Source organism: Lemur catta, chromosome 20, assembly GCF_020740605.2.
Source record: "Lemur catta isolate mLemCat1 chromosome 20, mLemCat1.pri, whole genome shotgun sequence".
Taxonomy (NCBI): Eukaryota; Metazoa; Chordata; class Mammalia; order Primates; family Lemuridae; genus Lemur; species Lemur catta.
In genome coordinates, this window is record NC_059147.1 from 29352844 (window position 1) to 29378221 (window position 25378).

Below are 25378 nucleotides of genomic sequence, written 5' to 3' on the forward strand. Positions count from 1 at the left end.
CTTTCACATATACATATCAATCCATCTGGAATTGAATATTCTGGCAAATTAAGTGCGTGTTAAAATTGGATACAATTATTTTGTATATATGTATAAGGAGGCAGTCTTCCCACCTTCTGGGTTTTCAGTTATTTCTTCAGTCGCTATATTAGCAATACCTGTCTTCTTGAGGAATTTAATAGAATAATGCATGTGAAGTATTTAGAATCCATGTTTATAAATAAATGCCAGAGAAGGAAAATTATTCCAACTAATAAATATGGAAGTCATTATGATGGAGTTGTAATGTTTAATGAGCATTAAAAGTAGGGAGTGAATGTTTTAGGAGCAGGATAATTACGTAGTTTTAAATTATCCTGCTCTTAAAACACAAATTACTTAATAATTACAAAGGAGAAAAACAGTAACTTTAGTGGAGAAACCTGACAAACTCATTACTCTGTTATTCAGAGTGATCACCAGCTGAAACCTACATCGTATGCCTCACGATAAAATGCACTGAGAAGAATATAGTATAACTTACGTGTTAAGGCTTTTAATGCATAATCTAAATCTAAAACAGACAAACTCGAATCATGGGACAGTCTACAAAATAACTGACTTGTACTTAAAAAATATCTAGGTCAAGAAAGACACGTGAAGGCTTAAGAGTTCTTCCAGGTTAAAGGAGCTAAAGAGAAGTGACAGCTCAGTGTAGTGGAATGAATCCTAATCCAAGGGGAAAATAGCAGTGAAAGACAGTGTGGAAACAATTGGTATAATGTAAATATGGCCTGTTTGTTTTATCAGTGTTAAAAGCTTCTGATCTTGATAATTTCACATGGTATGTAAGAAAATGTTCTTGTTCTTAGAAAATGTATACAATATATCCAAATTTAAATGCTTCAGGGGGGAAAAATAAGAATGGTTAAAAATTAGGGCAAAATGTTAACCATTGGTGAGCGACCCATTTATGGGAGTTCATTATAATATTCTTGCCCCATTTGAGTTTGGAGTTGTCTCAGAAATAAGTTACCCCCAAATAAGGATTAATATTTTAATTTATCATATTTTATCAATTCTAAGATACCCTTTAAAATATTTTAACATCTCTGAAGTGCTGATGTGCCTCATTGGTAATGGCTTATAGTTATAATTGATAGAATTATTTTGATTTGGCAAAGGACATAAAATAATGGTGTGGCTTACACAATTGAAGGCATTTTAGATTTACTGCTACTGTAATATTATTATCTACTGCTGGTAGCCTGTTTCCAGAACCCACAGCATAGGTCTCTTTGGAATAGTTTCTTTTTAATTTAATGGTTTTTTTCATTTGTTTGCTTTTGTTTTTATGATTGGTAAAACATAGACATGGTTTTAAAATCAAACTCTAAAACAGGGTACATTCCGAGAAGTCTTCTGTCAAACCACCTGGTTCTCCCCTTTTCCTATAGGTAACCATTTTCATTAATATTTTTGGGTTATCTTTGCATTTTAACAACAAATACAAATATCTTTGTATATTTAACCCCACCCCCCGAAAAGGTAGTATATTATACATGCTTGCAATTTGCTCTTTTCTAGAGTTCATGATACACAATTCAAGAGCTTCCTTATTCCTTTTAATTGCTGCTTAATACTCTGTTTAGTAGATACTCTGTGCTTCCCTCAGCCAGTCTCTTATTGGTTGTTTTCCCTCTTTGTATCACAATAGTGTTACAATGAATAGTGTTTTATATCCATCATCTTTGCCAGTGTGTATTTTGTACCACTAGAAGGGGATTTGCTAGGTTAGCAGGTAAATAAATGCATGGGTAATTTTGTTAGGAGTTGCAAAATTTCCCTCTATAGGGATTGTTCCAATCTGTATAAGTACCAGCAGTATGGGTGCCTGTTTCCCCATAGCCTTGCTGTTGGAGTATGTGCTAGTCTGAATGGTAAGATACAGTATCTCTAAAGTTTTAATTGCTCGGGAGTGGCAGTTTGAATGCAGATACATTTTTAAGTAAAGCTTCAGAGGGCTACTTGTATCTTTACATTTGAAATACCTCTAATTGTTTTGAGCATCTTTTGGAAATCAATGGTATTACCACTTGTTACCAAAACAAAAAGTAGACCCATACCTTTAGGAGTGTAACTCTCCCATTTCTTTTCGATAGTCTATTAGTCTAGAGTCATGTGTCACTTAACATCAGGGATATGTTTTGAGAAATGCATTGTTAGGCATTTTTGTTGTTCGAGAATTATAGAGTATACTTAAACTTTGATGGTATAATGCACTACACACCTAGGCTATATGGTATGGCCTATTTTTGCTAAGCTACAGACCTGTATAGCCCTTACTGAATATACTGAAAGCAATTATAATACAATGGTAGTATCTGTGTATATAAACATAGAAAAGTTACAGTAAAAATACATTATTACAGTCAGTGGGACCACCGCCTTATATGTGGTCCTGCATAACCATTTTGATGACTGAAATGTCATTATGTGGTGCACTACTGTATTTTTCTTCCTGGGTTCAGTGGATGTAAAACAACTTGTTAAATTTGTAGTCCATGTTTGAAGCATTGTTATTTGGTGTTGGCACACCATTTTGCTGTAGGGGTATAATGTAATCGCAGAGTTAAATACTACTGATACCACTGTAACCTTTTTTTGTTTTTAAACATGTGAAACAACTTTCTTGTCTGAGAAAACCACCTTTACTTTTTTGTTGTTGTTGTTTTGTTTTTTGGAGACAGGATCTTGCTGTCTCCAAGGTTGGAGTGTAATGGCACAATCATAGTTCACCGCAATCTTGGACTACTGGGGCTCAAGTGAAGCAATCCTTATGTCTGAGCTTTTCAAGTAGCTAGGACTATAGCCTAATATTCTGATAAATTTTTTTTTGTGTGAAGACAGGGTCTCACATTGTTGCTCAGGATGGCCTTAAACTCCTGGCCTCAAGTGATCCTCCCACTCCAGTCTCCTAAAATGGTGGGATTACAGGCGTGAGCCACCGCTTCTAGCCACATGTTTACATTTTAATGATAATAGTAAAATTCTGAATTCAGGAGGGATGATTTAAGATATCAAGTTCATGTAGAGCTTCTGAATACAAGGAGCCCCCCATAGTTTGTTTTATGAAGCAATGCAGGTTGAGTATCTTATTTGGAATGCTTGGGGCCAAAAGTATTTCAGATTTTTTTTTTTTGGATTATTTACACTATACTTATTTGCTAGGTATGCATCCCAAATTAAAAAATCCAAAATATGAAATGCTCCAATGAGCATTTCCTTTGAGCATCATGTGGGCTTTCAAAAATTTTCAGGTTTTGGAGCATTTCTGATTTGGAATGCTCAACCTGTACTAAGAACCTTAGATAGGAAAACGGGTTTTTCTATCAAATAAATATTTATCCTACTTTACATTTGTTTTAGAGGTCAATCACTTCTTTATGCTCTTGTTAAATGTAGTTACTGACTAGGTATGATATTTTTATCTGTGTTTAATAAATGTGTTATCTATGACATACTAATATAAAAATTGCTTGCCTGTTTGCTTTTATATGTCTGGGTTTGGATGTAATTTTGTGACAGTGATTGAAAATATGGAATGTTTCTTGGAGAATTTTAAAATGTATTGGTTGTATCATATGCAAGTTCTAGTTTCTGGGGTACAAATTAGAGTTTCAAGAGAAAGCCAATGCTCAGAAAATCCTAGTGATGATGACAGATGCAGAGGGATTGGGTATGGCAGAAATTTAGCCATCTGTTCCAGCAGATTCTTTTTATTAGAAAATTAGATTGGCTTAGCTAGGTGTTCTGGGTAATAGCAAGTCATGTTTTTTCCTTCTATCTGTAGGAGTGTTTCTCAGGAGTTGTCAGAGACCATTCTTACCATGGTGGCCAATTGTAGTAATGTTATGAATAAGGCCAGACAACCACCACCTGGAGTTATGCCAAAAGGACGCCCTCCCAGTGCTAGCAGCTTAGATGCCATTTCTCCCGTTCAGGTAAATGAATGCTACAATTGATACATCTGCATTTATTCACACACTTGGGATAGGATAAGCTTCGACATCATCATTAATAAATTGTCTGAATTTATTACATTTTATATAACTGCATGTCTAGCAGGTTTTTTTTGTTCGTTTGTTTTTTTTGAGACAGAGTCTCACTTTGTTGCCTGGGCTAGAGTGAGTGCTGTGACGTCAGCCTAGCTCACAGCAACCTCAAACTCCTGGGCTAAAGCGATCCTACTGCCTCAGCCTCCCGAGTAGCTGGGACTACAGGCATGCGCCACCATGCCTGGCTAATTTTTTGCTGTATATATTTTTAGTTGGCCAGATAATTTCTTTCTATTTTTAGTAGAGACGGGGGTCTCACTCAGGCTGGTCTCGAACTCCTGACCTTAGCGGTCCACCCGCCTCGGCCTCCCAGAGGGCTAGGATTACAGGCGTGTAGCAGTTATATTTTAAAAGAGATCCATAAATAGGTATTGTCATTGAGAATAGATTTTAATCATCAAATAGAACACGTATAAGAGTAAAGATACAAACAAAACTATTTAGGTAAATGGAAAGGGTTTCTTTTTAAAATAAGAATTACATATACTTTTGAGAAATAAGCACTGCCTTTGAACCTGATGTGTCTTGTTTGTAGCTTCACGGGCCAAGCAACAGTGCTAGAGCATAACGACTTGTTGTAACTGGAGCTCTTCAGCTCTCAACTGAACTGCTCTTTTAAAAACAAGGTACATTTAAGTTACTCCCTGACACCGACCACCCCCTTCTCTCTGGGAGCAACATATTGCGCTTCAATTTTCAGCTGCCTTGAATGGCAGTTTGAGGTTTAAAGAAAGAGGCACTTAGTGATTCTTCAGTGGCTACTTTGCAAAAGACATTTGCTTATATCATTTTCTATAGTCGTGAAGGCATGCAGTAGTGCCCTAAACTGTAAGAAGCTTGGATGTGTAGTTAGTATTTAAAAAAATATTTTGGTGAATAGCATACCTTGTTTTTGTTTTCAAACTCAGAGCTGATCTTCCCCAATCTCCAAGATTCTCAGATTTTAGCTAGATTTATTTCTAATTTTTAGTGTTTTCATTTATGTTGAAAGTTAAGTAAATTAGCTTAAGAGATTATTTATTAATAAAATGGCTTATTTGAAATTGCAAGGACTTAATGTAATAACTGTCCCATGTCACTACTAAATGTTTAGTGGTACAGTGATAGCGTGATTCATCTTAAATATTTATTCTAGAAGTTTTGTAGTTCTGTTCTTATGGCTCTGGTATAGGTCTAGCATCCCTAATCTGGAAATTGAAAAATGCTCCAAAATCTGAAAGTTTTGAGCCTCGACATGATACCACAAATGGGAAATTCCACCCCTGACCTTGTATTATGTGTCAAGCCAAAACACAACCATAACTTTATTCCTGCACAGAATTATTAAAAATGTACAAAATTACCTTCAAGCTATGTGTATAAAGGCGTATATGAAACATAAATGGATTTTGTGTTTAGATTTAGGCCCCACCCCAAGGTATCTCATTACATTTATGCAAAATTCAAAAATCGGGGGGGAAAAAAAACCCAAAATTTTAAATACTTCTGGTCTCAAGTATTTTGGTTTTTCTTTCCCCTTCCCGTGCCCCTTCCCTCCCTTCAAATATTTTGGATAAGGGATACTCAACCTTTACTTTGGCAAAGGCTAACTCTTTAAACCTGTTCCATATATGACATAGAAAAATAACTGGCACATTTGACTTGGTATAGTGATATAAATATCATCATGATTGTATGGGTATTGTAGTTTATTAAATAGAGTATGAAGAGCTATTGTTAAAGATTGCTTTACCTGGGTTATGTCGTTGAAGTATATTTAATACATTTTTATGTTTTTCCTTAGATTGACCCTCTTGCTGGAATGGCATCTCTTAGTATAGGTGGTTCAGCTGCCCCTCACACTCAGAGCATGCAGGGTTTTCCTCCAAATTTGGGTTCTGCATTCAGTACCCCTCAGTCACCAGCAAAAGCATTTCCACCCCTTTCAACCCCAAATCAGACAACAGCATTCAGTGGTATTGGAGGACTTTCATCACAGCTTCCAGGTAAGGAGGGGTGGAGCATGGATTATTTAAGTTTCATTGTGCCTTAGTGTGTGGTAAGGGGTTGGGAGTCACTTTGCTAAGGAAAGCTGCTTAAATGAAATGTGTAAACTGCTTCAACATGTAAAGTTGGGAAGAGAAAAACATATTATTACATTTAATTCAGTCTAATTGGAAGAAAGACTTAGGATATTTGTACTTACAAAGTTAGTTGAATTCTTCAGTAATGATTCTGTATTACTAAATGATAGTATAAACAGTAACATGTTAATCGTGTATTCTAAAGAGCTTAGATCAGGAACTCACAGCTTTGTGAATTATTCCAGGTTGGTATACAATAAAGGTAGAAAGAAACTACTGCACATGTTAGGTTCAGACATATGTTATGCCTGCCTTTGTACTTCACTGACCTTGAAAATGATAGTAAAATCCCTAAAATCTATTCAGTTTTTTCAAGTATTTTGGCTTGTAACTTCACATTGAAATAAAGGCTACTTTTTTTCCCTGTTTGTGCCCACTTCCCTGAGCTTTCTGTATTTTTTATGATTACACTATAAGTTAGGATACTAAAACCTCTAAGGACTGAAATGTTGTCATGATTCTGTAATCTAGTTTAATACTGCTGCTTGTTGGTTCTAGCCTTGATGATTCACTTAAACCAAAGTTACTGTACTTATTGAGGCCTTCCTAGCAAAACTCCCTGCCCCCCGACAGAGTCTCACTCTGTTGCCTGGACTAGAGTGCTATGGCATCAGCCTAGCTCAGAGCAAGCTCAGACTCCTGGGTTCAGGTGATCCTTCTGCCTCAGCCTCCCGAGTAGCTGGGACTACAGGCATGCGCCACCATGCCCTGCTAATTTTTTCTATATATTTTTAGTTGTCCAGCTAATTTCTTTCTATTTTTAGTAGAGACGGAGTCTCATTCTTGCTCAGGCCGGTCTCAAACTCCTGAGTTCAACGATCCACCCGCCTCGGCCTCCTAGAGTGCTAGGATTACAGGTGTGAGCTACCGCTCCCGGCCCCTAGCAAAGCTCTTAACTACTGTAAGATTCTGTTTATTGAAAATTGAGAGGAATAAAGGAGTTCTGACTCATGAAATTCTCCCATTTTAATCATTGAGAAAAGCAAGCCAGCCCCTCTTACTGTGACTATTTTGGGTATGCTGGTATGTCCCTTGAGAATGTATACATTAAAATTTTGCATATTATCATGAAATAAAATAATTCCAAACGCCGAGGAAATTTTGGCATTGTTCATTTTCACCTACTCTTTACTGGCTTGCTTTCTCTATAAAATTGAATAGATGTGTAATTAGGGAATCAACAAAGACCCTGACTTAAGAACGTATATCTGAGATGTGAATAAAGTCAAGAATATGAGTAATGATGATAGGACTTTTGGGTGCCTTCGTTCTCTCTAGTAGGTGGTCTTGGCACAGGCAGCCTGACTGGGGCTCTTGGACTCCCTGCAGTGAATAACGACCCTTTTGTGCAGAGGAAACTGGGCACCTCTGGACTGAACCAGCCTACATTCCAGCAGAGTAAGATGAAACCTTGTAAGTGGTAGTGTTGTCTGTGATTGTGAAGTGTGACTGATGGACATAAATTTTTTTCAGTTGTCTTATTTGTTGTCCCTAGAGTTATAGGAACAAAATACTGACTTAATGTATTGTTAGTAGGGTCATCTGTTGATGTGCCTCCTAGACCAGAGGGAATAAATTCACAAATTTGAACTGTTAAAATAAAAATTAGAGGTGTCTCTCCACATTTATTCTAGATTCCCAGAACAAAGTAATGGTCAATAAGAGGCAGCATCCTGAGGATGTTATTCTAAAAGTAAGAAGTTTTAGGTATGGTAAAGAGAAAACACTTAAATAATATTGTACCTGATGTAAACATTTGTTGTTTTTTAACCTGCCAGGAGCAGACATGAAGACATGAAAATTCAGATTTCTGTTTCAGCTTAGTAGTTAATAAGGTTATAGCTTTATAATATATATACCCTTTATGTCATAAATATTGCCATATAATATATATGATGCGGTATATAATAAACCAATTTTAAAAGTCTCACCTCCTTACTAATTTTACTGTCCTAACTAAAGACAGAGAAGTCATCTTTTATAAATCCATAGGTGTACTGATTTATATGTCCTTGTCATTGTGACTAAATAGTCATGATACAAGGTTCAAAAGTACATCAGCTGACTTGATAATGTTAGTGTGAAAGGCTTGTCTGAATGTTATGTTTTGTAGCATGCTTTGTGTTGATATCAGTCTGTCACACACATGCGTTTGATAATTCATGTGATTTAACATCTTAAATGTGATTTTTATTATAAAATAATAAAGACTTGGTAACCTCTACTGAGGTTGTATTAAGGGTAAGTGCATTATGATTTTGAAGCTAGTTTTATATTGTAATAAGTCTCAGTGAAGGAAATACTAAAGTAGGACTATATAAAGGGAAGTTTGTTAAAGTTGTATTATGTCTACCTAGAACACGTTAATATTGAAACTTGACTACTTAATACTAATACTTTATACAATTTCTTATTTTTTCCTCTAAAGTTAGACCTCTACTGGTCTCTCTGGCTCTATGTATTTTATGAGGGAGTAGTGGAAGGACTTAAGTGCTTACTGATTACTTTTCTGTTTCTGACAGCGGACTTGTCTCAGGTATGGCCAGAGGCAAACCAGCACTTTAGCAAAGAGATAGATGATGAAGCAAACAGCTATTTCCAGCGAATATATAACCACCCACCACATCCAACCATGTCTGTTGATGAGGTGAGTGTCTAGGATGATCTAATTATTTATGGTTTAGACCAATCTTAAACACCCTTTTCAGGGTTTTTAGAAATCTAGCTCAAAGTATTTTGATGTATTTATGTATCTTTTGAAACCTTAATATTTGTTGTGAGCTCTGTTTATTGGTATATATTCTGTGTAACAGTCTTCTGTTAGGAATATTTGAGGTAGGTTCTTAGTAATAGTTTCTTTTTCGTGTGTGTTGTTTTTTGTCTTGCTTTTCCAGGTATTAGAAATGCTACAGAGATTTAAAGACTCTACTATAAAGAGGGAACGAGAAGTATTTAACTGTATGCTAAGGAACTTGTTTGAAGAATATCGGTTTTTTCCTCAGTACCCCGATAAAGAGTTACATATAACAGCCTGTCTGTTTGGTGGAATAATCGAAAAAGGACTGGTCACTTACATGGCACTGGGTCTGGCCCTGCGATATGTTCTTGAAGCCTTACGCAAGCCTTTTGGATCCAAAATGTATTACTTTGGGATTGCTGCACTAGATAGATTTAAAAATAGGTAAGTGGATAGGTTTCCTATGAAAGCTTTCTTTTTTAATTGAAGGAGCAATAATAATTATCATTTATTAATTAATGGGTACCAGGCCCCATAATTATACTAACAAATCTTATACTGTGTGAAAAAGAAGAGGAAGAATAGAAAACAGTGCAGTTCATTACAATTATCAAATCAGTTATAGGAAAACTAAAATGAGATAGTAGGGGTTTTTTTGATTGATTATTTATTGAGGTATACTTTCCTACATACAGTACAAGTCACCCCTTTCAGGGTGTGTAACCACCACCACAATCAAGATACTGAATATCGCCCCCTCCTCTAGAAGTTCCCTTGTTCCCCTTTGTAGTCAGTTCCCCCTCCCCCGCTCTCAGTCTCTGGTAATCACTGATCTCTAAAGTTTTTCCAGAGTGTCATTTAAATGGAATCATACAACATGTGGCTTTTGAGTGATGCTTTTGAAAGTCATCGATGTTAATGCAGATTTCAGTAGTTTGTTCCTTTTTATTGCTGCGTAGTATTCTTTTTGATAGATTGACTATAAATTGTTTTTCCATTCACATGTTGATGAAAATTTGAGTAGTTTTCAAATAGCAGGTTTAGGGGCTCATTTTAATCTAATTTTAGTAAAACATGACCTTTAAAAAGCAATGTATTCTTTCCTGATGTAAAATGAGTGAAATTCACAAGTATTTTCCCCTTCTACTTATGTGTTCTTTTCATTTGGCATTCTCTTCAAATAGGTTATTCATAAGTACAATGTGGAAAATGACCTAGATTAGCATTTTTCTGAAGAAAGTTTTTGTTAGTAGTGCTGTTCTCTCCTTATAAGAAATAATAATGAATGTTTTTGTTGGCAGATTGAAGGACTATCCCCAGTATTGTCAGCATTTGGCTTCTATTGGTCACTTTATGCAGTTTCCACATCATTTACAGGAAGTAAGTGCTGTCAGTATCTAAAACCTAAATAACTGTCTAATAGTTGGAAGATTTATTTTGATTTGTTTTGGAATTTGCTAGGAATGGTATTAAGAGGTATACATATTTCCTGTTCATTTTGTGGCTTGCTAATAAAACATGACTAAAAATGTCATTCTTGGATTTTCTAAGCCAAAGCATTTACTGGTTCTTTTAGCCTGATAATGTTATAGAAGAATAGACATCTTTTACTATTACTAAGAGAATCTTTATGCTAATATGTATGGAAATCCTGCCTGATTCTAAAAGGGAATTGGAATGTGAGTCTTGACTATGAATCAGTAAAATTTTCCTTTGCTTTAAATGTTATACAGTTCAAAGCTGTTAAACATAAGATTTAGACCAGTGTTTCTTAAAAATAGAACCTTCTTATCACCTGCTTGGATTCCCTTGAAGTGCTTGTTTACAAGATGCAGTTCATGGGGACCTTTTCCCAGGGAATATACATTTTAAGCCATTTTGTGTGATTGCCATTCTTGAAATTAAGAACCATTGTTTTAGAGACTGATTTTTGGCTTGAGTGGCAAACATTATTCATAGCTTTGACTTTACCTTTTGGTTAATGTCAGCTTATATAGAACAGGAAAGTTGAATAATCTTTGTTAACTTTATTTTTTTCATAAGGTAGACAAATGATTTTATAAGATCATATTTGAAGGAATCAGAAAGATTGAAATTTGAATCTACTTGAAATTCTATATTTTATTTTAGTCTAGCACTTTCTACCTCATCCTTGTGCATTTATTAGGAGAGCAGGATTATTGCAATGACTTAACCTAGGAGAAAATGGAGTAGGAGGAAGGCATGTATTTATTCAAGTGAGTGGATTGAAAGGAATTCAGAGCCAGGAATATGGAGACTGAAAGACTAGAGAGCAAGTGAGAAGGGAGTGGTCACACAAAACTGGTCCCCAGCCACACTGTAAGCAAAATAGAGACAGAGAGAGGTCATTGTTTATCTTTCTGTACTTTGTCAATTTAAAGGGCTATACTTTCTCCAGAGATTCTCTTTCTTTCTTTTTTTTTTTTAGAGACAGAATCTCACTCTGTTGCCTGGGCTAAAGTGCTGTGGCGTCAGCCTAGCTCACAGCAACCTCAAACTCCTGGGCTCAAGCAATTCTTCTGCCTCAGCCTCCCGAGTACCTGGGACTACAGGGATGTGCCACCATGCCTGGCAAACTTTTTCTATATATTTTTAGTTGTCCAGTTAATTTCTTTCTGTTTTTTAGTAGAGACAGGATCTCGCTCTTGCTCAGGCTGGTCTCGAACTCCTGACCTCGAGCGATCCACCCACCTTGGCCTCCCAGAGTGCTAGGATTACAGGCGTGAGCCACCATGCCCGGCCCAGAGAGTCTCTTTCTTACTTTAAAATATTCTTCTGAAAGTAAAACTTGTTTGCATAGATGGTAATTTTAATTTCGCTATGGAAAGGACTGTTCAAATAGCCCCGGGAACACTATGTCAGCCTTCTAACGTGTGTGTGTGTGTGTGTGTGTGTGTGTGTGTGTGTGTGTGTGTGTGTGTGTGTGTGTGTTTTTATTATAGGTCTGTAAAATGAAAAAAATAATACTACCCTATAATACCCATCACTGGTGTGGCTTACCCTTCAGTTGGTTGAACTGTATATAGTATTTTTTATTTTTTGTAGCAACAGCTTCAGGGAGATACAACTTACACTGCAGTGTGTTCTTTAGGCCTTAGGTTTCTTATTCATCAGTGTCCAATATAAAAGAGTTTATAAATTTTTAAGGATTTTTAAAGTTTGCATTTATCAAAGGGTTTAAAGATATATGCAGATATTTGGGGTTCCTGTTTTGGGGAAGTCGTTTTGCTAAACTACTTCTCATAAATGCTTCAACATACTAATCTTTCATCTTCAAAGGAATCCATGGTAGCCACGTCTGTTTTAGTGCCGGGATGGGGCAAGGAGTAAGCGAGGTAGATGAGCCAAAACAGTACTGTGAAATTATTTTTTACCCTCTCAGAAATGAGGGGCATAAAATTCAAACTTTTCAATTTCTGTTAAGAATTCTTTTAACGTGTTTCTTCCTCCCTGCCTCTTTAGTATATTGAGTATGGACAGCAGTCCAGAGATCCTCCTGTGAAAATGCAAGGGTCTATCACAACCCCTGGAAGTATTGCACTGGCTCAGGCACAGGCTCAGGCCCAGGTTCCAGCAAAAGCTCCTCTTGCTGGTCAGGTTAGCACTATGGTAACCACCTCAACGACCACCACTGTTGCTAAAACAGTTACAGTCACCAGGCCAACTGGAGTCAGCTTTAAGAAAGATGTGCCAGTAAGTAGGTCTATCTTTTTTCTTTTGTAGGATGATTTGTTATGTTGTAATATATCCAGCAGTGAGCATGTATTATAATTTTATTATAAGCATAACACATGACTACTAAAAAGCATAAAGACCAGCATTCTGTTGTATCTACCCTTCCTGTATTTCTCAGAAGCAGGCACTATTAATAGTTTAGTATATATTCTTGCCCATACTTCCAGTGCACAAACATACCGTGTGTATTTTTTACTCTTAACAGAATCTGTATACATTCTTTTTTCTGGGATTTTTTTCAAGGAGTTATTTGAACTTATTTGCCTTATGTACTTCATTATTATTTTTAGCCTTCTATTAATACTACAAATATAGATACATTGCTTGTGGCCACAGATCAAACTGAGAGAATTGTGGAACCCCCAGAAAATATCCAAGAGAAAATTGCATTTATCTTCAATAATCTTTCACAGTCGAATATGACACAAAAGGTGAGTATGATATAGGTTATAAATGTCCTCTTTTCTTTTTCCTAATGGGTAGAAGGATATATTTTTGACCTTTTAAAAACAATCACTTTAAAAGTAAGGTAGAGATAATAGGATCAAAGCAAGGGGAATGTGGATATCCAACTAGTGGTTGTGGTTTTTGTAGACATTAATGTTGTGTTTTGCAGTGAGTTATAGGCTATTGAAGTAAACAGTGTTCAGTGATGGAAGGTTTCATTTGTTCTTTTGGTCATGCTCATTTTCTCCCAGAGAATATCCATAGTATTTATTAAATCCTAATAACTGAGGTAGACATTGTGAAAAGCATAAAGAATGGTATTTGCCTCCTCAGATTGCATGCTAAAACATTATATTTATTTATTTTTTTGAGACAGAGTCCCACTCTGTTGCCTGGGCTAAAGTGCCGTGTCCTCAGCCTAGCTCACAGCAACTTCAAACTCCGTGCTCAAATAATCTTCTGTCTCAGCCTCCCTAGTAGCTGGGACTACAGGCATGCGCCACCATGCCTGGCTCATTTTTTCTATATATTTTTAGTTATCCAGCTAATTTCTTTCTATTTTTAGTAGAGACGGGTCTTGCCTCTTTGCTCAGGCTGGTCTCAAACTCCAGAACTCAAATGATCCACCCACCTTGGCCTCCCAGAGTGCTAGGAATACAGGTGTGAGTCATTGTGCCCGGCCTGCCAAAACATTATAATTGACCTCTGGGCAATGTGGGTGTTAGGGATGCCGACCCCCTGCGTGGTTGAAAATCCAGGTATAACTTTTGACTTCACAAAAACTTAACTATTAATAGCCTACTGTTGACTGGAAACCTTATTGATAACATAAACAGTCCTTTAAAACATTTTGTATGGGTTGGTCCGAGTGCAATGGTGTTTACAACTAATTGATCACAACCAGTTACAGATTCCTTTGTTCATTCTCCAATCCCACTGCTCCACTTGACCAGCCTTATTAAAAAAAAAAAAAAACATGTATGGTTTATGTATGATATACTGTATTCTTACAATAAAGTAAGCTAGGGAAAAGAAAATGTTAAGAATATTATAAGGAAGAGAAAATATATTTACTATTAGGAGGATCACCATAAAGGTCTTCATCTTCATCATCTTCACCATGGGTAGGCTGAGGAGGAGGCAGAGGAGGGGTTGGTTTTGCTGTCTCAGGAATTGTGAAACAGAAGAAAATCTATGTGAGTGGACCCAAGAAGTTTAAACCTGTGTTGTTCAAGGGTCAGTTGTACTTGGAAATGCCAGTGTTAGCTAATAAGATCGGCTTATACAAGTGGATTTTAAGATGTAATGCAAGTCCATCTTTCAAAATCCCAGCACAATTGCCTGGGGAAAAAATTGAGGCCTTTAGCATCCTTTTTGGAAAACTTAAAGATGATTTCCTGGAGATGAAATTTCAGGAAAATATAGTTCTATTGTTAGATCTGTTAATGGCAGGTTGTAGATTTAGTAACTTAAGGTTAGGGGCAAGGGATTGCATGTTTGGTGTTTTTGTTTGTTTTTTGAGAGAGGGTTTCTTCACTCTGTTACACAGGCTGGAGTTCAGTCGTGTAATCGTATAGCTCACTACAACCTCAAACTCCAAGGCGTAAGCGATCCTTTTACCTCAGCATCCTGAGTAGCTGGGACTACAGGCATGCACCATCACACCTTGCTAATTTTTAAATTTTTTGTAGAGGGATCTTGCTGTGTTGCACAGGCTGGTCTGGAACTCCTGGCCTTAAGCGATCCTCCTGCCTCAGCCTTCCAAAGTGGTGGGATTACAGGCGTGAGCCACCACGCCTGGCCTACATGTATAATTTTAAAGCTAAAAATGGCCGTAGTTGTTTCAGTCCCAGTTGCCCATAGTTTGAGATATGATTATGAATCTGAGCATACTGTTCTTCATAGCATCTATCTGATAGGGGGAAAGCATGTTGCTTTAGCATCTAGTTGATTTTGCAAAAAGTCATAAGCTGTAGTCTGTTGCACAGAAACCAAAACCTCATTTTATCATTGTGTAATTTTGTGCTTCCCATGTCATATTGATTGGCCAGGTTGAAGAGCTAAAGGAGACTGTGAAAGAAGAATTTATGCCTTGGGTCTCACAGTATTTGGTTATGAAGAGAGTCAGTATTGAGCCAAACTTTCACAGCCTATATTCAAACTTCCTTGATACGCTGAAGAATCCTGAATTTAACAAGATGGTCCTGAATGAGACCTACAGAAACATCAAAGTAAGAATTGGTTCTTGTATTTTGTTTAATTATTGCTTTGATTTGTAAATACTTGATTGTATAGGTAGAATTTGTGCTTTTTTATATATTTATATATATAAAATATATATAATATATATATATTTTTTATTTATATATCATTTGATGTCATCTGTAGTAGGTATCTGGAAATTTCTCTAGGTTTTATAAATATAGAACTAAAGTTTGTACTTACTTTGAAAATTTGTTTTCATCATTCCATGAATGACTTTAGAACTTTACCATCTATTATCTATTACACACAAACAATATAGTAGTGCTTAGTGTTTCTATATGGCATCACCCTCTGTGCATCTTTTCATGCCCCCCCCCCCGCCCCCCGCATTTTTATTCATGATGTACTATTGGATGTAGTCCTTCTTTTTAAAGATAGTCTTAGAAAATCATTGTAGGGATGTATGTTGCTTTTGGACATTTAGGTTGTTAATCACTTTAATTATAAACAATACTATAGTGAATGTTTTCATTTGTATCTTGTAGTCAAGTGCCAGATGTCCCTAGACTCTAGACTTATTTGTGGAATATCTATTGTCTAGGATTCTTTGCTGCTGATTTTAAGGTCAAACTTTTTAATGAGCTCATGCTTATTCAATAAAATTCAAGTATTTCAATTTCTAAACTGTCCCTTATTTCTTAGGAAGAAAATCTTCACTAGAAAACAGTGTGAACCAGCATACAGCTGTTAATCATTTTTTCCTGCATAACTTGGGACTTGGCTTAGGAACCAGCACTATATTTAAACCTGTGGATGGGAATTTTCCCCATTCTTGGTTACGCTGTAGTGCAAAAGAATTCCTGGCTCTTTCTCTTGCACAGCTGACTTGTACCATTCTGCTGTTGCTATATGGAGTTAAGGAACATGACTATACTCAGCTTTTGTTATCTGATATAGCAAGGATGGTTGGGATGCATGAAAGTTCCCACATACTCTGGGGCAAAAGTTTCAAGCTCTGTTTTTCAGATAAAAATTATATAGTCATAAATTTAGAGGTACCATGTAGTAGATGGGTGTATATATGTTGTCTGTGCCCGCAGTCAAAACACTCCTTTGATGGTTTTGTCGCTTAGAAAAGCAAGAACTTGGATAATCAGTTAAATGGATTGTCTTTTCTACAAATTTTAAAAGAACTATGTAAGCAATAGTTGCTGTATTTCAGAAAGTTTCTTAGTTGACTCCAGAGATGTGTTAATGACTTGGATATGCTGAAGATTGCAATAGGTGGCTATGTTGGTTATGTTCTTCTGTATGCCTGTTGCCTTGAAGGACTTATAAGCATAGCTGTAATCTTCATTTGAATTGAATTTAACCCATCAAAATAGATTTGCAGTTGAGTCTGTGCCTCAGAGCTAGCTAAAGTTTTCAGAGTTTTAAAGTACTTTTCAGTGGTAGGGTACCTGACATTTTTAACCTTGTGTATTTTTTGGGTTTTGTACAATGTATTTGTATTACCTAACTAAAAAGAATAAAATATAAATATTTTTAAAGGTTAAAAATGGCACTGTTGGGTAATGAATACATCAAAATGATGTGACATATGGAATTGATCTGCTTTGGGGCATGTTCTCAGAAATGGCTTTTTTTTCAACCTCATTGGTATAAGAAAAAGATGGCTTACTTTTTAGGGTAGAATAATAGAATTCGGAAAGATTTAGTTGAAAATTTTTTTTCATAAGCTCATTCTCATCTTTCTTAATCTTCTACTGTTTCAGGTCCTCTTGACTTCTGACAAAGCTGCGGCCAATTTCTCAGATCGTTCTTTGCTTAAGAACTTGGGACATTGGTTAGGAATGATCACATTAGCTAAAAATAAACCCATCTTACACACTGTAAGTTTTAACTGAGGATTTATATAAAGTTTGGGAATGTTTATGCACCATATTATGTCAAAATCTTGACTTTGGGACTATTTTAATGATTATTGGGTTTTTCTAAGATTTTTGGCCTTTGTTTTGATTTCCTGAGTATACACTTGTGGCCCTGCATATTTTAGGATTAAAAACAAAGCCTGCAAGCTGTGATTTTTTTCATAACTTCTTTTTGATAAGGCAAGGGTTGGATATTATGTTGATTCCTGGATTCCTGTGTGTGGGATGAGCTTAGCAAAATACCTTTCTTTGAGTAGTTTGTAAAGGCCTTTTGGAGTATATTCCTAACTTTTGAAAATATTTTTTCAATTCCAGGACTTGGATGTGAAATCTTTGCTGCTAGAGGCTTATGTTAAAGGACAACAAGAATTGCTCTATGTAGTGCCATTTGTTGCCAAAGTCTTAGAGTCTAGCATTCGTAGTGTGGTGAGTAGATTTTAATAATTTTATCCATGGCTAATTTGTAAGAGTTGATTGTTTCAGCACAGGGTCAATAGATTATTTCCTTAGTTCATACGAACATAAAGCTGGTGAGGTCTGTTTCCCTCTGTGGAACTCATATTTCCAATTTGAGAGGCTAGGTGAAATTATAGGAAAGATTCTAATGAGTGGTTTTGGATTTTGGTGTTTTTTCTGAAATATATGTGGGATGGCTGAGGGTTTTGTTTTGGTCACATTGGTATAAATGGTCAGCTGTTTTAAATAATCCAAATTAAAGGATACTTTTTGGGTCTGTTTAACATATTAGCTTTTGTTTAGGTTTTCAGGCCACCAAACCCTTGGACAATGGCAATTATGAATGTATTAGCTGAGCTACATCAGGAACATGACTTAAAGGTAATTTGTTGCTTCTTTATCATTTGGAACGTTCTCTGCCTTCACATTTAAAATTTATAGTACAGGCAGGCAGAGTATTTTGGTGGGAGCACTATAATAACTGATTTGAGAGTGGAGTATATTATGAATAAAACTAAATTTTTCGTTTTAAAATTCTAATCAAATACTGGAATTATGCAGTTAAACTTGAAGTTTGAGATTGAAGTCCTCTGCAAGAACCTTGCATTAGACATCAATGAGCTAAAACCTGGAAACCTCCTAAAGGATAAAGATCGCCTAAAGAACTTAGATGAGCAACTCTCTGCTCCAAAGAAAGATGTCAAGCAGCCAGAAGAACTCCCTCCCATTACAACCACAAGTAAGTTTGTTAATTATTCTAGCCCCTTCTGTTAGCCAGAATGTTCTCTTAAATGGTACATTTCCATGACTATAGTGAACTATAATTTTACTACATAATATATGTGGTGCTGAAACTTTGTATACCTTTTTTGGGGGGGAACCTTCTTAATTATCAAGTAAAGTTAGTAATGACTGGGCATTTTGTCACCTTGTTAGATTCCACTCTAGCAATTCACATGGCATTCTTAACGGGATATGATCTAATCATTTGTTCCTCATATCCCATGTAGGCCAGGTCATGGCTTATGTTGTTTGAAGTCTTAGAAATAATTGTGTGGCACGATGGCCTGTGTTATCTCTCAACCTTGGAGGTGGTCAGACCAGGTAGAATGGATTATTTTGTCTATAGCAAGAGGATTGGAGGGCGGGGGTGGGGGTGGTGATGATGATAATGGTGTGTGTAGAGGTTTTGAATGATTGGGTGGTGTGGTTAGAATAAATCTACTTCTCTTTCTCTCTCAGCCCCCAGCAGCCAAGAATCCCCACGTGTAAACCAGGGAAAAGGCTAGGTTGAAAACAGACATCTGTCATATAGATCTAAGCCTATAAGACTTGGGTCCACTAATGTGGCATAACCACTCCATTGATTTCTGTGCTTTGGGGGCACTGCCACTGATATAGTTTTAATGCTTTGTTTGCATCTCTGTTAAAATAACAGAATATCTCTTTTAGAGTGGGAAAGATATGACCTGTGACATCTCTTCCCCACTCCCTACTCACAATCCAATTAGTTTAACTGGATAATGACCACTTACTACTAATTTTGTAGTAAAGTGAACAAATGTGCTGTTTTTGTCTCTTATTACTTTTAGCAACTTCTACGACACCAGCTACCAGCACCACCTGTACAGCCACAGTTCCACCACAGCCACAGTACAGCTACCATGACATCAACGTCTATTCCCTTGCAGGCCTGGCACCACACATTACTCTAAACCCAACAGTAAGTAAACACTGCTCCATTCCCCCAATTCCTAGCTTGTGACAAAGCGAACTGTTTGATCACTTTCTCTTCCTCTTTCCCCTTCCCTCTGGATTCCTAGGTTGTAGACTCTTATGTCCGAGAGAGTAGGTCTAGAACTGCTATGTAGTACAACTGCAACTTTTTCCTCTCTCTTAAAAATAGTCAAAGTGGGCCAGGCGCGGTGGCTCACGCCTGTAATCCTAGCACTCTGGGAGGCCGAGGCGGGTGGATCGCTCGAGGTCAGGAGTTCGAGACCAGCCTGAGCAAGAGCGAGATCCTGTCTCTACTAAAAAATAGAAAGAAATAATCTGGCCAACTAAAAATATATATAGAAAAAATCAGCCGGGCATGGTGGCGCTGCTTGTAGTCCCAGCTACTCGGGAGGCTGAGGCAGTAGGATCGCTTAAGCCCAGGAGTTTGAGGTTGCTGTGAGCTAGGCTGATGGCACGGCACTCACTCTAGCCCGGACAACAGAGCGAGACTCTGTCTCAAAAAAACAAAAATAGTCAAAGTGACTAGACATCGTTTATATTGGTTCCTCATATCCAATAAGTTAAAAAGACCAAGGTAAATATTGGGGCATAAATTTTACCCAAGATACAAGATCAGAAACAATCTTTCAGGTGAAGCAAAAGACTTCAGTAGGCAGTGTAAAATGCTTGCTACTCTGAGGAATTATTTGTAGCAATAATAGTTTTGTAGGAAGCCTTTTCTCTGTAAACTTGATTCTTTTGGTGTTTTTACAAGCTAATAGAGGAGTTGATTTTTTTAAGAGACTACTTGAGCCGTAAATTTTAATGAAGCAAGTAATGTGTCTTTAAGCTGCTAAGGCATCTTATAACAGTTTGCCTATTAAACTTAAATTTAAAAAAATCATATATACCTATTATTATGTATCACAGGATATTCTGAATAACTTCTCCTCTATTTAGCCCAGCTCCTGTTTCCAGAATTTTTCATTGGTTAATTTTAAGTAGAAATTGGTAGTTTTGCTTAACCTTGAAGTGATTTCCAGAATCATGAGTGTATGGGTGTGATTGTCAGTAGGAATTGGGTTGTATTATGTAAACAAGCTACCAAGCTACTGACTTATTTTACTTTTTCCCCTGCCTAGATTCCCTTGTTTCAGGCCCATCCACAGTTGAAGCAGTGTGTGCGTCAAGCAATTGAACGGGCTGTCCAAGAGCTAGTCCATCCTGTGGTAGATCGATCAATTAAGATTGCCATGACTACTTGTGAGCAAATAGTCAGGAAGGATTTTGCCCTGGATTCTGAGGAATCTCGAATGCGAATAGCAGCTCATCATATGATGCGGAACTTGACAGCTGGAATGGCTATGATTACTTGCAGGGAACCTTTGCTCATGAGCATATCTACCAACCTGAAAAACAGTTTTGCCTCAGCCCTCCGTGTAAGTTGGTTATTTCCTTGGTGTGGTACAAAGCTCATTCATTACGGCTTGTCTGCCAGGGTTTTTCCCCCCTTTGCCTGTGGCAGTGGACATTACCACTAAATAATCACCATATTTGTTTGATGTTTTCTTTCTTTTTAAATTACAAATTTTGCTGAGGCCAAAAGTCATACGTTGTTGCTGACTGTTGTATTCCCCAGCACAGTGTTTGGCAAATAGTATAGATACCCTAATATTTGTTAGTTTAAAGAAACAAAGATTAAGGGCTGGATGTGGTGACTTACCTGTAATTGCAGCACTTTGGGAGGCTGAGATGGGAGGATTACTTGAGGCCAGGAGTTCAAGACCAGCCTGGGCAACATAGTGAGACACTGTCTCTACAAAAAATTAAAGAATCAGCCTGGGTGACAAACCAAGACCCTGTCTAAAGGAGAGAAGTGAAAATGCAATAAGCTAACAATCTTATTTCTATTATCCATGAAGAATTTAGATTAAAGCAGTTTGAGCAGGCTAGTACAAAATAATTGAAAGTGATAATGTGTGTATACACACAAGCACATATTCTCTCTTAAAGTAATGCAGTTACTAGTTTTGAATCTCAGATGTCATGGTTTATGATTCCTTTGTTTACTGCTTTCATATTGCTCATCATGTTCATAACAAACCAATAGATGTTTAGGGCATTTTCATCTTACAGATGAGGAAGCTGATTGTTACGACTATTTCAAGGTCACAGCTGATTCATAAGTAGAGCCAGACCTATACACCTTTCAGATGCACTGCATTTCCTACTACCTTATCTGTCTATCTACATCAACTTCTAAATCGTTTTCCTCCCCATCCCCTCCATAGACTGCTTCCCCACAACAAAGGGAAATGATGGATCAGGCAGCAGCTCAGTTAGCTCAGGACAATTGTGAATTAGCTTGCTGTTTTATTCAGAAGACTGCAGTAGAAAAAGCAGGCCCTGAGATGGACAAGAGATTAGCAACTGTAAGTGTTCAGCATTTGCCTTTTAAGTTTTTTTTTTTTTTTAGTTTAAGAAAGTGCCTTATAACAAGAACCTCAGTGACTTTTTTTGTTTGCAGGAATTTGAGCTGAGAAAACATGCCAGGCAAGAAGGGCGCAGATACTGTGATCCTGTTGTGTTAACATATCAAGCCGAGCGGATGCCAGAGCAAATCAGGCTGAAAGTGAGAATTAGCACTCTGTCTCTCCCTGCCCTATCTTGTGTTTTTTATGTTCTTGTTGCTTGAACTTTGTATCGGGACTAGGAAAGCAGGGTTAAATGTGGTTTCTGAGAAAGCAGCTTACCTTAATAGCATTTCACTTAAAGGCTGCCTGTTGAGCAGGTATGGAAGTTGTGTAGATTCCTTCACCTCTCCAAGTTGTTCAAGTGGTACTGTTAAGAGTTTATGGGCCTGTTAGTATTTATGTTTCCCAACTTGGGCTTCTCTAGTTGCATTTTTTGGTGTTTGTGTTTTTATTGATGGTTGCTTATGGTTCTCAACAAGGTGGTGAGAAATCTGATAATATTTACCAGCTCCAAGGGAGAGTTGAACTGGCACAGTCCCATTTGAGGCATTTTCCGATGGCAAATGAATTTATACGTCGTTTACGGGATTCAAGGGAATGGGAAACCCTCTTCTGAGTTACATTTATGTGCACATGTATACTCAGTCATGCTGTTATATGTTGTAATGACTCCTGTCATTATATTCTCAGAACCCTTGTGCTTAACCTGCATGTAAACTTTGCACTTACAAAAAAGTTTCTGTTGATTGTGGAATGAATCCTGTCAAAATAAGTTTTCTTCTTCCGAGGTTGGTGGTGTGGATCCAAAGCAGCTGGCTGTTTATGAAGAGTTTGCACGCAATGTGCCTGGCTTTTTGCCTACAAATGACTTAAGTCAGCCTACAGGATTTTTAGCTCAGCCCATGAAGGTAAGTACTTGTTTTGGTTTTAATAGTGTATTTAAAGTTTAATTTAAATGTTTTTGACATTTAATATATCACTTGCTTCCTGGGAGCTTAAGCTACAGGGGAAAAAAAATAGCCACAATTGTTGAGTTAATAGGTACCAGATCAGCATGGCATATAGGGGATCTTTTTTTTTTTTTTAAATCCATGAGGTTGATCTAATTGTAATGTTTGGCCTAATTAGAGAAATTTGTATGGTAACACCATTAAAATCCCTTTTTTAAATAATAGGATTTTCTGAAATTTTGAAAGTTATTTACAGAAACGTTGGAAATATAAGGAAAATCATTTTCCCCCTGAACCATTTGAGAGTAAGCTGCTGACCTGATGTCCCCATCACTCCTGAATCCTTTGGTTTGTACTTTTTACAAAATCATTTTTCTGTGTGACCACAGTACAGCCATTAAAATCAGAAATTAACACAAATGCCTTATTATCATCTAATTCTTGGACCTCATTCAAGTTTCACCAGCTGTCGCAATAATGCATAGCAAAAGACCTATTTTAGAATCATACATTTCTCTTAGTTGTCATAAATTTAAAATCTCCCTTATTTCATCCTGGTGTAGATCTTTGGTTTTTCCTCTCTTTCGTGACCATGATACTTTGGAAGATTATAGGCTGGCTATTTTCTAGAATGGCCTGATTTGGATTTTTGACCAGTGTATTCTCATGACTAGATTGAGGTAATGCATTTTGGTAGGAATAGCACAGAACAGGAATAGCACAGACTAGGAACACAGATGCTGTGTTCCTATTCTAGCCTATCAGGCTTTATTGACTGAGCACTGTATTTTCATGATTTGGAACACTTACTTTCTGAGGCTGTAGAAGGCTTACTAGATGCCACAAGTGGTGGCTGCCCTCAATCAGTCTGTCCCATTTTTAATGGTACTCTCTTCAATCACTTGATTAGGGTAGTATCTGCCAGGTTTTCACTCTGAAGTGTGAAGCACCCCTTCCCCTGTGTCTGCCTTGCACAGCCCCACCTAATACCATTAGACCAAAGGAAGGGGAAATGGAAGTGGCTCTTCATGTTTTGATGAAAAAAAAGGAGAAAAATAAAGGGAGTAAACATACCCATTGACTTCTGTTTGGTACATGTGCCAATGGAAAATCTTAAAATTTTTTGTTTATCTCTTTTTGGTTGTTTCCTTCTCCAAAACAGCAAGCTTGGGCAACAGATGATGTGGCACAGATTTATGATAAGTGCATTACAGAACTGGAGCAGCACCTACATGCCATCCCACCAACTTTAGCCATGAACCCTCAAGCTCAGGCTCTTCGAAGTCTTTTGGAGGTTGTAGTATTATCTCGAAACTCTCGGGATGCCATAGCTGCTCTTGGATTGCTCCAGAAGGTTGGTTCTTAAGCTGTTATTTTTAGAAGCTAGGTTTATAAACATCTGGTGACCTGTATCATATTCACATACCTAAAAGCAGTTATGCCTAAGATTTAAAAAATTAGTATTGATCAAGTTCTATAAGTAGGTGATTTTTTTCCCTCCAGAGTAGAATGTAGTCTTGGTAGTTTCAAATGGTAAAGTGGGAAGTCTTTATTTTTCCTTAAGTTAAGATTATCTGGAAATGGGATTATTGAAGAAACTTTAAAAGATAGCCCTTTAGATTTTGAGGACAAGTTGATCCAAGAATGTGGGTAATAGTACGGGGTAAGTGAGGATCCCTGAATTTTGACTGTGTAGGGATAGCAGAACCTTTTATGACAGTGAAGAACACAGAATGAGCTTAAACTAAACAGAACTTAGAGTGTGTTAGGATATTTGGAGAGCGGAGAAAACAATCTTGATGCTTTAGACGGTACGTTGTAGTTTTTTTTTGTTTTTGTTTTGAGACAGAGTCTCACTCTTTTGCCTGGGCTAGAGTGCCGTGGTGTCAGCCTAGCTCAAAGCAATCTCAAACTCCTGGGCTCAAGCGATCCTCCTGCCTCAGCCTCCCGAGTAGCTAGGACTACAGGCGTGTGTCACCACACCCAGCTAATGTTTTCTGTTTTTAGTTGTCCAGTTAATTTCTGTTTTTAGTAGACTCAGGGTCTCCCTCTTGCTGAGGGTGGTCTTGAACTCCTGACTTCAAGCAATCGTCCCATGTTGGCCTCCCAGAATGCTAGGATTACGGGCATGAGCCACCATGTCTGGCCCATGTTGTAGTTTTTATTGAGATTTGGTTTTTGGCTCTGATAGTTGGGCTGAGTACTATGTTTTCTATGGTTTTTGAACACTTGCTTTCTCCCATAGGCTGTAGAGGGCTTGCTAGATGCCACAAGTGGTGCTGATGCTGACCTTCTGCTGCGCTACAGGGAATGCCACCTCTTGGTCCTGAAAGCTCTGCAGGATGGCCGAGCATATGGGTCCCCATGGTGCAACAAACAGATCACAAGGTTTGTAGCCAATCTTAGAAGAGTAGTAATTATTGAGCTTTCCTTTGACATATGTAGCCCTGTTTATGTCCAGTGGTTTCCCTTTTTTCTAGAAGATA

At 37.3% G+C, this 25378-nt stretch overlaps 1 protein-coding gene and 2 non-coding genes across 11 annotated transcripts in view; all 3 read left to right on the forward strand.

The window, feature by feature from the left end:
- Positions 1 to 25378, forward strand: part of CNOT1 (CCR4-NOT transcription complex subunit 1) — an 80028-nt gene that overhangs the window by 38718 nt on the left and 15932 nt on the right. For 3 of the 9 annotated variants that reach the window (XM_045533255.1, XM_045533259.1, XM_045533262.1), the window contains 20 exons: positions 3833 to 3983; positions 5881 to 6082; positions 7499 to 7633; positions 8743 to 8867; positions 9115 to 9401; positions 10259 to 10337; positions 12441 to 12671; positions 13004 to 13144; positions 15212 to 15391; positions 17141 to 17257; positions 17612 to 17722; positions 18056 to 18133; positions 18314 to 18491; positions 19345 to 19475; positions 20611 to 20907; positions 21760 to 21900; positions 21996 to 22100; positions 22731 to 22850; positions 24055 to 24246; positions 25138 to 25280. In XM_045533255.1, the coding sequence (XP_045389211.1) occupies positions 3833 to 3983; positions 5881 to 6082; positions 7499 to 7633; positions 8743 to 8867; positions 9115 to 9401; positions 10259 to 10337; positions 12441 to 12671; positions 13004 to 13144; positions 15212 to 15391; positions 17141 to 17257; positions 17612 to 17722; positions 18056 to 18133; positions 18314 to 18491; positions 19345 to 19475; positions 20611 to 20907; positions 21760 to 21900; positions 21996 to 22100; positions 22731 to 22850; positions 24055 to 24246; positions 25138 to 25280 (3144 nt within the window). The remainder of the gene's footprint in view (positions 1 to 3832; positions 3984 to 5880; positions 6083 to 7498; positions 7634 to 8742; positions 8868 to 9114; positions 9402 to 10258; positions 10338 to 12440; positions 12672 to 13003; positions 13145 to 15211; positions 15392 to 17140; positions 17258 to 17611; positions 17723 to 18055; positions 18134 to 18313; positions 18492 to 19344; positions 19476 to 20610; positions 20908 to 21759; positions 21901 to 21995; positions 22101 to 22730; positions 22851 to 24054; positions 24247 to 25137; positions 25281 to 25378) is intronic. The other 6 variants (XM_045533257.1, XM_045533261.1, XM_045533256.1 and 3 more) reach the window with 3 other exon arrangements.
- LOC123625495 lies at positions 4596 to 4731 on the forward strand. Its single transcript, XR_006730515.1, has one exon. It is a non-coding gene; the product is annotated as a small nucleolar RNA SNORA50 (small nucleolar RNA).
- On the forward strand, positions 16157 to 16293 carry LOC123625494. Its single transcript, XR_006730514.1, has one exon. It is a non-coding gene; the product is annotated as a small nucleolar RNA SNORA46 (small nucleolar RNA).